General features: G+C 40.8%; 2 protein-coding genes across 2 annotated transcripts in view; one reads left to right on the forward strand and one right to left on the reverse strand.

Moving 5' to 3' along the window:
- Window positions 1–7,385, forward strand: part of baiap2l1b (BAR/IMD domain containing adaptor protein 2 like 1b) — a 49,431-nt gene extending 42,046 nt beyond the window's left edge. The window contains exons 13-14 of the mRNA XM_033645090.2: window positions 7,006–7,052; window positions 7,139–7,385. Coding sequence (XP_033500981.1) covers window positions 7,006–7,052; window positions 7,139–7,211 — 120 coding nt within the window. The 3' untranslated portion in view covers window positions 7,212–7,385. The remainder of the gene's footprint in view (window positions 1–7,005; window positions 7,053–7,138) is intronic.
- Window positions 7,386–8,279: 894 nt separating this feature from the next.
- On the reverse strand, window positions 8,280–16,364 carry bri3 (brain protein I3). The gene is made up of 3 exons (XM_033645091.2): window positions 15,776–16,364; window positions 13,089–13,197; window positions 8,280–9,680 (listed from the first exon to the last, which is right to left on the reverse strand). Exons 1-3 carry the CDS (start codon window positions 15,921–15,923, stop codon window positions 9,548–9,550), a joined length of 390 nt encoding a protein of 129 aa, XP_033500982.1. The 5' UTR covers window positions 15,924–16,364; the 3' UTR covers window positions 8,280–9,547.
- Window positions 16,365–16,438: the final 74 nt, after the last annotated feature.

Here is a 16,438-nt window from a genome sequence, read left to right on the forward strand (position 1 = left end):
CACACGGCACCCCCCCCACGCTTTCTACATCTCTGCAGCGGATGTTTTTGAATATGTCTATCCTCTGGAATAGTATCAATAGTATAATCTATGTTATCATATTATCTAATGATTATTTCAGCCACCGTACCAACTTGGCTGTCATTACCTTACAAATGTTCTCCACATTTGCATACCATGCAAAGCAGCAACCAAAGTTGCGGTTTTCCTCTGTGAAAGCATTCGTAGTTCCACCGTGCTGCATATATGTAAATGTGTTGTGGTTGGTCAAGGTTAAATGCATCTGCTCGGTTTGCACGATCTCATACACACACTCTGCACGACATCACACAGCACTGCTTTTAAGCTCCATGAAGACCTTTTAAAAACGTTCCACACCTTTCAGCCACAGTGGGATGTTGGATACATTTATGGATATTTCCTATTTAAGATGTTTAAAACAACTCAAACTAACTATCTCGTCCTCACTTAGTCATCAAGCTAAATACATCTACCCATAGAGACTAATTAACACTGATTACCCAAGGCTGTATTGGGTGTGGGGCCCACAGAGACTACTTATACATAGGACCCAGAATCTGGTGCTACACCCCTGATCTGGACTAGAACTGACTCACTGGATGATATGGTCAGTATGCTGTAAGTCACTGATTTGCAAGTCAAATCAAGTCTCATGTCCTAAAGCTAATGTACTTATAATATGTGATACTTTTAGCCCTTTATTTTAAACATGGAAGGCCTGAGACAGACACAGGCCCAATCCCATTTCTTATTTATGCCCCTGCACCTTGTTTTCGAGTGCCCCTTTGCCCCGTGAGACAGAGTTACAGTGCAAGAGGTTGTGGTCCAAATCTTCCCCTGAAATGAAATAAGACAACCCTTTAAGATCCTGATATATCATCAGTATTGTCATCATCAGCAATGTCATTTATGTAAACAAACGGGGCTGTGGCAATAAAGTTGTTACCACAGTGACATTTGTCCTTATCTGATGGAGACAGAAATGCAATGATGCTGGCAATTCATTCACAACTTAAGTTTCATGTTAACAATCGATCAAACAAGTCATCAAGTAATTCATTAGCAGGCCACCCTGTAGGCTAATGTTAGCAACCTGTACTCCATCCCTGTCAATCTGCACTGGCATTGCAGGAGCAGTAACAAGTGCAGCTACTCTGCTACTGGACTTAAGTTAAAGTTTGTGCATCATATACCATCAAAGGGAGGGAATGCAACATGAAAATATGACAAAATGCAGGACAGTCTCGTACAAATCAGAAGCAACAATGTAACATTAGCTAGCTAGCTAGTTAGCCACCAAGACAGCATCACACCACTAGCTTTGTTTGCTATGCTTGTTTTAAAGAAAAGGACCATAATCCATTGAAATGACATTAAACCATGGATGGATTACGGAACGGGCCTATCGGGAGCAGGCCCAGGGGCACAAAATGTCACTCAAATTAACACTTAACGACCAGAAAAAGACCCAAAATGACCACAAAAGACACAACAAGATCACAAAGGATGCAATGGAACTTCAAAGAGACACAAAATAGCTGCAAAAATAGGCAAAATAACCACAAAGAGCCAAAAAATGATCCCAAAAGGGCATAAAACAACCACAAGCAGACAAAAATGACTGCAAAGTGACACAAAATTATGTCAGAGACACAAAAGTACCTTATTAAGACACAAAATTACCTCTAAGAGACCCAAATGACTACCAAAAGACATCTAATAACTAACCCTAGCATCCGAACAACTTAAAAGAAATGCAAAACCACCACAAAGTTTGGGCCCACTGTCGCATAATCCACTCGTGCATTGAACTAAGATAATACAATTGTTTTCGTAATTTTTTATTCTTATTAACAAAAATTACATGTGCAGGTCTCTTTTGTTGCGTGTGCAGCCATCTTGCCGACCATATCTCGTAACACTCAGTTATAAGTATGCCTCTATCCCATCAAGAATCAGTCCAGCCTACCCCTCGACATGAATTCACAAAACAGAGGAGAGGGACTAAATGGTAGTGGTAAGGGGTGGGTTGGGATTGAGCCACAGTACACACACAAGAAACACAAACACAGCCAATGATGAGGCTATTCTGGCAGGCTATGATGTTTGACCCAGATAGAGGTTCAATGGTCAGATGGCAAATGCAGATACTTCTCTCTGTCTTGCCTCTGCAGTATTCATTATTCACCACTCATTTGGTCCACAGCCACAGGCAGACATACAGTAATAGGGACAATGATCACCATGCTTTTGTGTGTGCATGTGTCTCCACTGTCAGGCCTGTCAGTCCACATGCAGGCTGCATCTCTCCACCACTGACTCTGCATCATGGTGGAATTCCACTCTGGCTGAACCCGATACCCGGCAGCTTCCCTCTTTGTCCTTCCCTCTTCATTCTTTCAGTTCCTCAAGCTGTTGTTTGTCTGTTTATCTCCACATCTGCGCACCCGTCTCGCCATTTCAGATGCATGCCTCTGTCTGTCTGTCCCTCCTTCCATTTTCCAAGGTAAAGCAGGGTCACTTTATCTCCTAAAATCCCCACTTTAACTCAAAACACACACACGTCTCAGAATAGAGTTGCGTGTGAGGGAAAAGTTCTGCACTGCTACAGTAATACTCTGATTTATGTTGAGCTCAGTGTGTGAGTGGGTGGCTGAAGCGATGTGTTGGTGTGTGCACATGTTTGTGCACGTGTGTTGGGTTAGTGCGGGACTTGTTGCTGCAGCATTCATGAATTTTAATGTCAGTTTGATATGTGTGCTGCGTCACTTTTTGTGCTGCTCAGGTGGTAAACTTGATAAATATGTGTTTCTGCTGCACTGATACTGGGAGGAAGTCGGTTTTATTTTCCCATAATACTTTATGTTCTCTATTTATTAGTCTATAATTCTGCCCGTGCTCTAAATAGAGGTCGATATTAAGCCAGAATCAGAACGTCTGTAATCCCACAATGCTGTTTCTGCGTATTTTCACTTCACATTAAACTAACTGAGATGTTTTCAGCCGAGCCTTTTTTTTTCAGTGTTGTAGGTTTGTTAGAGGGGGAGGGGAGGGCAGGGGGAGGTGGGGTTACCCAGGAATGCACCATCACCATGAGAGAAAAATGCACCCTCACTGGTTCTGTGCCTTTCACTGTGGAAAAGATAACGACTCACAGGAATGAATATATTTAGAGGATGGAGACAAACAGAGAGAGAGTGAGGGACAGGGAGTGATGTGAGAGATTGAGATCTACAGAGAAAGTTGAAGGGGCAGAGACACTTTTGACCTCCAGGCCGAGTATCAGCGCAAGGCAAGAACAGATATCTGAGTGTTGATACTCAGAGTTTAACAGAGCAGAACCCACAGAGGTGAAGACATTCTTGGCTCCCCGGCCGAGCTGTCAATTAACATGTTGACTGTACAAGTGTGTATTAAACTGCAGTCACGGTTCAACAAAAGCAGAGACACTGGATGTTTTAGAGAGGAGATGTAAAGTGTTCACATGAATATAGAAAGATTGTTGCTGTGTGATTTGTAATTCAAACATCTGTAGGAGAAGCACAGATGTGGAACTCTTCATGTCCTGTGGGCAGTGATGGAAAAGTACTTTTGTAGTATTTAAGTAGCAGTATTTAAGATTTGCATTAGTTAGTGATGAAAATGCAGAGAGGAAGAGGAGATACCTAAATAAAAATTCTTTCATCCCTCTGTCAGTGAAACTCCTAAACTCAGGACATGAGAATGGTGTGAAGTGAGGGATGGTGTTGCACGTATTTGAATACATTTTAAATTTGCACTTGTATGTGCGACGCACTTTTCTGTCTGTTCCTGCAGTATATGTTTTTATGAGGCAGCCTTTATGCCTGAGACAGTTTTCCCCAGGGACAAATAAATAACTGCGAATCTTGAATGTTAAAAAAAAAACAGAATAATATACTTTATAATAATATGATACTGTGAAATGTGAAAATATTTTTTTACATTTGATCATTTAAGAACATGTTGATAATACCTCTGTACTTTTCATTGAGTAACGTTTTGAATTGAGGACTTTTACTTGTGTTAGAGCATTTTTAGACTCTGGTGTTTTTACTTTTACTTAAGTAAAGGATCTGAGTGTGTCTGATGGGAGTAACACAGGTCACAGTGAGAGGGACTGCACTGAGAATGAAACACTCTGGACAGAGACATCAGTTACTTTATCCACTCCTGACCCCTTGTGGATTCTTGGCAGTACTGCAGGTTGATAGTTGGAAGACAGGGTCAGCTGTCAGGACGATTTAACGCTGACAAATAAGTTTGCAAAACAGAAGCTGTGTCTGAAATCACTCCCTAATTTAGTCATCCACTACTCCCTATGTAATAAACACGATTATAAATCAAGATTTTTGACATTTCTGAATTATTGCAGTCTTGTGTCAGCATTAATGTTCACAACACTGGAGTTTCTGACTTCAATGCAGTGCCTTGACAAATATCTAATTCAATACCTTTTTTTAAATGTATTTAAACAAAGCAAATACAAATTACACAACTACACTATAACACATCATAAACTACTGATATAAACATACGATAGTAATAGGAAGGAAAGAAAAAAAAATTACAGACACACAAAAAAACAAATCAACAACAAAACAAACAACCAAAAACAACTAAATAATGATATCATTATCATCCTTCTTCTAAGCTTGGCCTTAATCTCTTCCATCGTTTCCCTGCCTTTTAGCAATAATGCCTTCTGACATAAAGAAATGTTTTAACAAGGAAAGAAAACAGGGGAATGTCAAATGCTCTTTTTCATATGATTCAGTTTTCTTCTTAATATCATAATAGTATTTAAAATGTTAGGACAACCTTTTCCTAATTCACCGAGCATTATTGTTTGAGGGCACGTGGTTTAAAAAATCAAACTTGATAAAAGCCAGCTTTTAATAGTCGTCCAAAAAGTTGCCACATGAGGACAGAACCAAAATAAATGCAGCATATCTTCAATTTAAAATTTACAGAAACAACAGTTTACACCATCTTCCATACCCCAACCAAAAAGCATTTTTCTTGTTGGCAGTATTTTGTATAGAATTTTTAATTAAAAATAATGTGACTTCAATATCACTTTTGATACTACAGGGAAAAAATAACATTAAGGTCATATAAATTACATTTTTTATTAGAAGACAACTATAACGAGGCTATACCATGACAACAACAACTTTTATTTTCTTGGTTAGCAGCAGTTTCACAATTCAAAATAAGATTTATTAAGTAGGTTTTTACATAGAAGGACTTTGCTTTGGTCTTTGGTGCAAACATTAAACATACAGAAGCATTACAATGAAAATATGAAGAAGACATTTTTAAAGCAGAATGACTTGAGTAAATATGAACAATATTAAAACATTTTTACATTAATGAAAACAATATTAACTTGTGGTAGTGCAACTAAGAAGCAAAACAAAACTGCAGCAAAAGCTGACGTGCAACTAGAGTGACAGAGACTGTGGATCATGTGTATTGAAAATGTTTCAGATATTCAGATGTGTATGGATAAATCAGTTTCTCTGAATTCACACACATTTTTTCATTCAGTTGTGGGAATTTTCTGACAGAATACAAACTCTAAATAAAGTTGGACACTAAATGTGATGCACAGTATACTAAATGGGGAGTGATTTAGGACACAGCCGGTGTACATTTTTTTGTGTTTACAGGAAGATAGACAGTTTCTTCTGGCTGCAGTACAGAGGAGGAAACTCTGCTGTCTCTGTTGATTTGATTGTGTGTGTCTGCAGCTAGATTTTCTCCTTGTATTCCCCACTCACCAGTCACGTTTGTTGTTTTGTTGTGTCTCTCACACTTAGTCTCCAAGGTGTTGCAAGGATTTAAAGAGTACAAGGCCCAATTCCAATGTCCCCTGAACTCTCAGGGACTTAGTGGCGTCAGCTGGTAAATACTTGTGTGAGAGGCTACGAGGGTTCAAAATGGTAAAAGCAGGAATGGGACAGCACTTTGTGATGACTAATCACGTTACCTTGACGATGCCAGAGCATGTTAGTGTGGTACAGTTGTCGGATTTTCACCTTCTTCACAGCAAAGGCACTTCACAATTAAAGTTAAATGGTTGATGAGTAACAAAGATGTGTAATATAGTCTCTTGCATTCCTTTGATTTCATGTGTTTTTCATGGACAATCTCTGTATCTTTAATATGCCAGACTGAGCACCTTCTTTTTTTAATCGCTGCAGGGCTTCCCCTGGTAGCTCTGTGTTTTAACGTCACGACACTATGAATCGTGTGTAGAGCCCTCAGGCAAAGTCTGCGGAAATTCCGGACTTACAAAAAGTGTGCGTAAAAGGGCTCAAGATGTCTGTGGGAGGGCCCCAGTGCACTCGATGATTTGACAGTGGGACAACACTAAGCCCTCATGTGCTGTGTGGGAACGCAGGGTGTGGAGACTGGGCTCAAGATCAGTGTGATTAGGATGATCCCAGGTAGAGAGGACCACATGCTTTATTTCCCCTTTCATTTGGTCATTTAATTGAGTGTCAGTGCCAGTTTATTTGTGTTTAAAAGGCTACTGTTTGAAACAAACACCTCATCTCCAGTGGTAAACTCTGCTCCACACTTCCTGTCTGTGTTCAGGTTTGGTGGCACCGACTCGTCACAAGAAAACATTATGCAGCTGATTGTCGAACAGACTTGAATTTCCAGAAGCTCCAGATTCCACACACTGTCTCGTGATGTGACACGGCTCACGGTCTTTCCCACGCTTTCCTTCACTCATACAGTCATCAAGTGTATCCAATCTCTCAACAGCCTGAAATATGTGTGTACGTGCTGGTTTACACTGTACATGGAAAAAATGTAAATGCACCAAGCACGGTGCAGAAAATGAGGCGACTGAGGTTTTCATAGTGCAGATGTGTCATGGTTGTATACTGTGTGTTAAAGTGAATGTTCATGTGCCTCAGAGGTGATGGTGAATCTGTGTTTTCTCCACAGGCAGCGCAGCCAAACGGCACCTCAAGACCTACGCCTGCTTACCTAGCGTAAGTGACATAAAACATGAATGAGATGATGTGCCTTTTTCCCCACTCATGCACACATCACTCATCTCTGCTGCCTGTTTTCACAGGGGAGGGAACCCATTCGCCACCATCCGGCTACGTCCAACCGTTACCAACGACCGCTCTGCACCCGTCATCTGATCGGTCCACGTTTCCACACATCCTCCGTCCCCACAACATCTCGTCAACCTTCCTGTGTCCTCCACCTGTGACGTGCAGCTCCGCCCTGCCTTTACTGTCCAGCAGCTTCTCCTGGTCTCTTTGAAACACACACAGAACTTGGCCAGCATCAAGAAGATTTAAAAAAAAAAAAAATGCCATTTGAATCTGGGATCCTTCACTGCTGCAAACTCACATGGAAGTATTTTGGGACCGTTTTATTTTACAGAACAGATGGTCATATATTTAATATATATATATATATATTTTCTATGTCTATTTTTGTCCCTCTGTTTGTGGTGGTGATGTTTAAATGACCACAGTCTTTACCTGCACTTGAGAAATGGATGAATAAAAATGGTCAAAGAAAATACTGCAATGTATTTATGCTGTTGCTTGTTCATCGTCAAAATGACTGTTAGAAATCTTTTCTGTTGCCATAGGACAGACAGTAGAAGAATGTACTGTAGAGGACCTCTTGCATTTCACCTTCAGGTCCTTATGAAAATGTCGCATCTTGGCGTCGATACTAAAAATGTCGTTGACTGTTGCCGTGAGGAGAGGAAAACGCTAAGGAATGCATCCAAAAAAGGCACACAAGTGATCTTTAGTCCCTCTTGTATATACATTTGTACAACAGATGCTATAAATATTGTCTTTTGCCATCTAACTTAACGTTTTTGTAGAGTTAGACGACCGAGGAGCGAGGACTCTTGCCTTAATGACACAAACATAACTACTGTAAAAATATAATTCACCTGTTGTGTTCTTCAGATTTTCAACAATGGCCTCATCTTCACATCGACAGTGCAGTCATTTCTGCTTTAATCATGACACGTGGCATTATAAGCACACCTCTTGGCCCGATTACAACAATAGAATTTGCTGTATGAAAAATAAAGATTTATTTCTTCAAATGTGCCGTTTACTTTGTTACACTGTACAAGGAATCCACAAAGTGTCCGTGTGAGTGTTCTTATTATGTGTAACAGTATATTTTTAGCATTTGATGTTCATTTGTTTGAAAAATGAAAGGAGCAGTCAAAAAGGTAAGTAGCATTCATTTTTAATTACAGTAACTCATATATAAAAAGTAAGAACCTCAATCATAAGAGCGTGCGTAGTGTGTTTTCTAAAGCAAGATTTGTTTTAAAATCACTCCCACCCAGTTCTCTCTCTTTTCTTCTGCCATGGACAGTTATATAACATCTTGCTGTGATGGAAGACGTAGACACAGATACTGCAGATACAGGGATGTAGACATTCTCCATTGATTGTCTGGTTTGGGAGGAATGGGGCAGGGTGACTTGTCATGGATTACTAAGATAAAAATCCAGAGATTATACACATTATTGAGAGATTTGTTTTTTTTCCAGCTTTTCCTCCCAGCATGCTTCCATGAAGTGAAAACTCCACGTGTTAAAAGGAGGAGTCTGCACTTTGACATAAAGAGTCCTCATGAAGTCAAACAGTGATTGAGGTTGTAAAGTCGAGGGCATTTTCAGATTGTATGTACCTGAGGTCTGCATTGGCCCTGGAAAAAGCACAACCCAGCAGAATAATCATCAAACAAACTGTCAGTGCAAATATGGCCCCAAGAAATAATATCCACAAAAACAGACAAAAATGGCGCAGGCTTTCTGCCTGAGACGAGTCCGTTGTTTCAGCCGGGACAGTTCACCTCCGAGGATCTTTACATGTCTTTTTTTTTTTTTTAAGATCTTGTGTGTGTTATTCCCAGCGACACACTGAGCCAAAAAAAAGGTTTATATTTCTGAAGCTAATACATCAGTGATCTACATGGATGCTGTGTTGAGTACAATGTTATCAAGCACAAAATTATGTATGCAGTGTGCCAGCAAAGACAAAAGGGGAATAAAAACTCAAGCACAAGTGTCTCAGTTAAATCTGGCTTGAAAAAAACATTAAGGAATCTGCTCAGATCCGCAGATAACTGAGCTAAGTCTACAGGAGAAATCATGACTGATGGAATCTCTGATGATCACTCAGCATGTCGTGAAGGCACTGACAACAGCTGGACACGTACATGTGCTAGAATAAATCCTCAACTAGCAGATGAAAATAGATTTCTACATGTGCCTCTAATAAAACATCATAATTCATGGTAATATCATCTTGATCATTTGTTGTACATAATGTAATGGCAACAGCAATGTGCAATATTAAGAAATGATAACAAAATAAACGACACAAAAATGATGGATTTCGTGTGTGTGTGTGTGTGTGTGTGTGTATGTGTGTGTGTGTGTGTGTGTGTATGCATGGGAGCAGGTGCATGAGCTGTGGTTTTGGTCCCTCTAGCCGAAGGTGGCGCCACAGTTGGGACACCTTCTCTGACGCAGTGCGAAGCAGAAGAGGAGGCCCAGGGGGAAGAAGAAGATGGCACACAGGATCCCCAGGCAGGTGAAGTCATCCTCCAGGACGCCGACTCTGCGACACACAAACACACACAACAGAAAGCATTAGTAAGGAAAAACAAAGACTGATGCAGGACTGCAGGCACATACAAGTGTTCTCTGGATGGATTAATGAGCAGACATACTGGGTACAGGCCCCGGGCCCCTGCACCACAACATTTGTATAAAGTGACTGTTGAAGTTTATGAAGGAAAAGTCAAGGAAATACAAAAAGATGCAAAACATCCACCAAGAGGCACAGAGAACAACAGAGATATAAAACAATAAAGAGGCACAAAATGACAACATAAAGACGCAAAAGAGATGCAAAACAACCACAGAATCGCAGAATGACTACAAAGACACACAAAACAACCACAAAGAGACACAAAATTTCTACAAAGATTCAAAACGGCTACAAAGACAAACAAAATGACCATAAAGCGACGCACAAAGACTACAGAAAGTGTGAAACGACCACAAAGAGATGCAAAAGGACAACTAAGAGGTGCAAAACAACTGCAAAGAAACACAAAATGACAACAGAGAGACGCAAAAGGACCACAAAGAGGTACAAAATGACCAGAAAAAGACTAAATGACCACAAGCAGACACAAAACAACCACAAAGAGACGCAAAAGGAATACAAAGAGGTGCAAAAAGACTGCAAAGAAGTTCAAATAAACACCATTAGTTTGTGCTCCAGAGAAAGGATCAGCACTCAGTGAATAACCTCCTAAGCCCTATGATAAGCTATTATGGCAAGGCTTAACTATACAAACCAGTGAGCAGTGATAACTAACATGTCTTTGGGGTCATCGGGTGGGATCCTCCTTTCACCAGTGTTTCGTCTAGTTGGTCCCACAACACCTCCAGGAGGCTAGACAGTGATCTCTGGCGTCCCAGAGACACTCCCCTACGTAATGCCAAGTCTCACTGCTCTCCACACCAACCCAATAACCTCCCTTACCTTACCTATATTACGACTTGGCTTTCTCAGCCCAAACAGCACTGCCACCTTCAACAAACCCAGGCTCCGTTAATGCGAGCTCCAGGTAGTGACCGTGCCAATACTAACTTTCCTAGCACATTCACCATACTCCATTTCACACGCTACAATACAAGCTAAAGTAAAAGGAGATAGAGAAGATAAACTCACAGGCTTTCTCAGCCCAAACAGCCCTGCCACCTTCAACAAACCCAAAACAACCATAATACAAAAGAACCCCATAGAGGTACAAAATAATCACAAAAAGACAAAATCACCACAATGAGATGCAAAATGACCATAAAGAGACACAAAAGGAATACAAAGGGGTGCAAAAGGACTGCAATGAAACACAAAACAACCACAAAGAGATGCTAAAGGACCACATAGAGGTACAAAATGACCACATAGAGACGCATTAAGACTACAAAGAGATGCAAAACGATCAAATAGAGATGCAAAATGATTACAAAGAAACACAAAATGACCACAAAGAGACGCACCAGAGAGGTACAAAATGACCAGAAATAAAACACAAAATGACTCCAAAGGAAAACATGGCTCCAAAGAGACACAAAAAGACTACAAAAATAAAGAAAAAGAGAGGCAACATTCAGAAGAAGGACAGAGGGAGGACATTTTACACGTCTTTGTCCAGGGGCCTGGCGTCTCATGATCTGTGCGTGGCTGTAGGCTTTTAGTGGCTATCCACTGATGTAGGTTTATATCAGACTATTTAAGGTTGTTTATTCATTTATTACACTAAGTAAACAATGTAATTATTGATAATGTAGACTTTATTATTATTATTAAGTTATTATTATTAGATTATGTCTATTAAAAGGATCTTTGACAGAGACCGAGGTGACCGAGGTGACCGGAGCAGTGTCATAAGTTATTACATTTCCCTAACAACAGTTTACTGAATGCTTATCTCTCTTTGTAATCCCCAGTCTGAACCTTGTCCTGACATTTCACTGTAAACAACCATCAGAAACACTCAGCATGAGTCTGACCTAAAATAATTACTGTCATTGTTTAAAATCAGCTGATGCTGAAGTGTGTAAAAATATGCCCTTTTCATTTTCCTACTTCCTCAATAGAGCTGTATCAGATGTAAAGGCTGTTTTGCATCTGTCCTGTGGTTCTTTATAGTTTTACTGCAAAAAGGTTAAAAGATCTTTTGAGGAAATAAAGTATAATCTAGAAAGGGTTCTGGCCTTGTGTGACATTAGGAAGAAAAGTTACAATCATCAGAACACGAAGCAACTTGTTTTGAAAGCCTCAAAGCAGCTGTAATCCAGAGTCACGGTGAACAAAGTGCTAACCGCGGTCTCATGACTGCACCACGCCGCCCAGTAAATCTGCTGTAGGCGCTGAGGAGGAATTAACAAATGCAACGTATCAAACGTCGACAATAAAGAGACAGGAAATGAAAAGCTGCTTTGGGAAGCACTTAGAGTTAAAGCCATGAAAGAGTGTCACATAGCTGTGGATGTTTAACTTTTGTAGTGCAGATTAAATGGAAATAATCCTGATAAATAGGCTTTAATTACACTGATAATATTAGATTCTGCTGCAGTGATGACCCTGGGTCAACCTCATTAAATCATACACCACAAGCTGGGAGTATTTGCACAACTTATTTGTACATGGGTGCCAGGAGCTGTTCAATGACAGGGGGGAAAATAGCCGAGATGAAATGCTGATTAAAACTGTACCAGCCTGTGTGAATGTTACATACTTTGGACATACACAACATGGTGTGTATGCTTTTATTATGCTTTTATTGTATTACTCAAATACAACACGTGGATAGCAAGATATCTGATTTCCATTTGCTGCTCTTGTGAACTGTGTCCTGCTGTAACCACCTTGGCCTGAACCTGCCCCCCCGTCACATGTCTGAGGCCGAAATCATCTGACTGACAGGATGCTGACTCAGGCACAGTGAAACCAAACCAGTGTACAACCATCTCCCAAAACTGAAAGTCACATCCGCTTAACCTTAGATCACACTGTGGGCCTGACATCATACGTGCAGGAACAACACATGCAGATAGTTTGGATGAAGATGATTTTAGCCTCAAAAGGAAATATGCTCAGAAACTGGCTTAGTCACACTGAGCATGGGACGCTGGATTTGAGTACGTGCTAATCTACAAACCTCACTGTCCATTATTTAATCTAATTTCAGTTCATGTTTATGTGATCGGGCCAGTGCAATATAGTCGTCCAAACACACCATGTTCAGCTTGTCCAGCATGTGACACTGGTGTGATCTTAAAAGCCTTTTGACCACTGCTTTTATTGCATGATTGTATAACCTCTCCAGTGGTTTTATCACTCCTGAACTTGCCTGTGACCGTGACAGTGAGGTGACACAGTAACAAAGACGTGGATATTTGACTGTTGTAATATACATTTAATACGCATGTGAGTGTGTGTCCTCACCTGCAGGCAGGGCAGCCTCCCACCACCACTACAGACGGTTGTATGATGGTGTACGTCCCAGGGTACGGCTGCTGGGCTATGGCAGGGGGAATTTGTGCTGATGGGTACCCTGGAGTTCACAGAAGGGAATGGGATACATGTTATTGTGGACATTCACTGTTACAAAAAAGCATCATTATTAAATTCCCACATCATGTTGTGATATTTGTGACTGTGTTGTGAGTGTGTTTGTTGGAAAGTTGAGGATTAACAGGTTCATTTTACTGATACTAACAGACTGTATTGATTTTCTCTGACCACCTGTGTTTGACCACACTTTCGTTCTCAGAAATGTTTGCCAACACCTTTTCTCTGATAAGGATGCCTCCCTGTGAGAGAGACTAAAACTCTAACTCTAACTCTAACAGGTGTAAAGAGTGGCTGGAGGGGCCGCCTTCTCTCGAGCAGAGAACAGGCTCTTGTAAGTGATTAATTTACACCTGTGTTCAAAGAGCACACTTTAACTTCAAACGCTGTTATCTGCTATATGTGCCCTTGAGCTGGCAACCCATCTCCGTCAATGTTTCTTTTTTTTTTTGTTAAATAGTCAGTAGAAATCTATAACAAAAAATTAAATATATTTTTGTCATATACAGATGTGCAGTAATGATCGGCAATATGTATGGTGACATTGTCCAATGCCAAGTCTGTATTTGATCATGTGACAATACAATAAAATATCCTCCTGAGACCCTGCGTCCTCATGAGGACATCACAGTTTGGGTTTACTTGACCTTTTACTTCATTCTTCTTAACTTAGACCTGTTGTCCTTGTTTGTGGACACTATTTTGGGCCATCTAGTGGTAGCAAGAGCACAATACACTAATCCATGTAAAAACAAGATGGCAGCCATCTCTGCCAAGTCAGTCTGCAGCTGATCCTGACACAAAAGCGGATATGGTCCAAAACCTGATCACATTTTATAGTTGAAATTTGTTTATTCATGATTAATAATGTTTGTAGTTTGATATGGCAACAGATTTGACCAATTTTAGCAAAAGTAACGAGCTAGGACGCTGTTAATCAGGAAGTACTCGTTTGATGACATTCTACTGAGGACAGTGGGACTTTGTTATAGTTGTGAGTGTTTAGTTTTTTATACTTATCGGGTCCTACTGATCCCAAATAGCTAGGAGGAATTTAAATCGCATACCAAACAAAAGTTCAGCTCTCAGGAGGATATACAGTAGCTGTTTCGATGCAAAATCTGGCACTAGGGCCCATCATAACTACCGTATGCCACTGGTACAGCTATACAGTATACTATACAAATATACAATAAATCAAAGCTACTACTGTCTACGTAAATTACACATGCAGCACACTAATGTTATGGACACTTTACTCTGACTTCATGTCGGCTCTCTGATAAATATAACCTAATAAAGACATTAACGTTTGTTAAATACCCCTGAGAGCCACGTTCTGCTGGGGTACAACACCATTTGGACAAACCACAGGCAGAACTGCAGTACATCATAACACTCGAAAATTTGACATATTTATTTATACACATGCCCTGTTTTATAATAATTACCCCTTTCAGTTGCACAACAGCCTAATTTAATCTACAAAGATCACCAAAAAACAAAAGGTTGAGCAAATAAGGAAACAGCACGCAGTTACAAGAAATGCGACATCATTTTAGGACAGAGTAACTTCCTTGTCGTTGCAGCAGTCAGGTGATGACTGCCCGCTTCACATGAAGCAGACTGTGTAAAGGCCTGGGGCTGCAGCAGCCGTGCAACCTGTGTGCTCTCAATGGTGCTGCAAAGCTCCCTGCGCTGTGCCAACACTTCATCATTAACATATTTCACATTCTGTTGCTCCCTATAAAAACACTAACTGGAGTGGGTGTTGACACTGTAAATCATATGACTAAATCATTTATTTGTTATTGTTTATCAGGCACCTTAGAGAGGCACATATTTGCTTATTCACAGAAGTGGAATGTAACTAAGTACTTTTACTCAAGTGCAATTGTGAGGCACTTGTACCTCAAGTATTTCCATTTTATGCTACTTTCTCCCTCCACTCCACTGTATGTATTTTAAAGGGTCATTTACTTAGCAGATTTATGCATAATATGACGTATTATTATAGATTACATTGCCCAGCTGTGTGTAAAGTAATTAGCTCCACCTTTACCTGCAACATTAATGTGAGAAACACAATAATGAGTACTTTTACTTTTGTTACTTTAAGTATATTCTACTTTTACTTGAGTGACATTTTGAAAGCAGGACTTAAAGAGTACTTCTGGTGGAGTATTTTTACGCTGTAGTGTTTCTACTTTTACTTACAAAATAAAAGATGTGACTACTTCTACTTGGCCCCTATAAATACCATGGGTAAATACCAGGCATCCTATGTTCGCACTGCGCATGCGCAACACCGTAGCACCTGATAAACTAAACTTATTTCCATTTCACGGTGTTTATGAGTTAAAGTCTGACTCTCTGTGCTTCAACATGTCAACCTACTGCAACATAAAGACTCAAAGACGCTCCCAAACTACAGGACACAACAAAAGGACTTTCCTTTAAACGAAGACGGAAGTGGGAAGCAGTGAGACCTCTCTTCTCGTCTGCCCGCTTCACTTTCTGGTGTATACGGACAGTGTGTACGTGTGTACGGGGCTACTTGCCTTGGCCGTCTGGGTACTGGTATGGCGGCGGGGCCGGCGCGGGGATGGCCCCATAGCTGTGCTGCGGTTGCGGGCCGTACTCATAAGCCCCTGGGACGGCGTTGTAGGCGGGAGGTCTGTCCTGGAGAAGAGGTTTGCTGTCCACCATCTCACCCGACGTGATGCGTCCTCAAATTGTCTCGTTCTCTGCCCCCCTTCCTCAACTTAAAACCTTCCAGCAACAGAAAAGGGTTCAAACTGAACTACTTGGCTACTTGGCTTTTGTTGTCCGGAGAGCCGTGCGACGCTGGTTGACACACAGAGGCGACAAAAACAAAGAAAACAAAGAAAAGACGCTGCGCAAAAATGAAACTTCGTCCCTCTCCATGCGCCAACTTTGTCCCCGGTGGCGCAACAACACCAAATATTTACCAAATGTCCACTTTACAGACAGGAATGGTGCGAGTCGGTCTGGTAATGGTTAACTTAACTCCATTTCCCTCCTTCCAGTTGGTCCTTTGGTACCAGTACAGCAGTAATCTGTCATCGCAGCGCCCTGTAACTCAGCTGGAACTCAGAAAGGCTTTTCCTTTCTGTCTGGATTGTCACAAGAGAAGAATCATGTGATGAGCTGCTGTAGCGCCTCTGCGCACCCAAAGGCTTCTTAAAGCGACAGCACATGAA

This window comes from Epinephelus lanceolatus, chromosome 18 (genome assembly GCF_041903045.1).
Source record: "Epinephelus lanceolatus isolate andai-2023 chromosome 18, ASM4190304v1, whole genome shotgun sequence".
In the NCBI taxonomy this organism is placed as follows: domain Eukaryota; kingdom Metazoa; phylum Chordata; class Actinopteri; order Perciformes; family Serranidae; genus Epinephelus; species Epinephelus lanceolatus.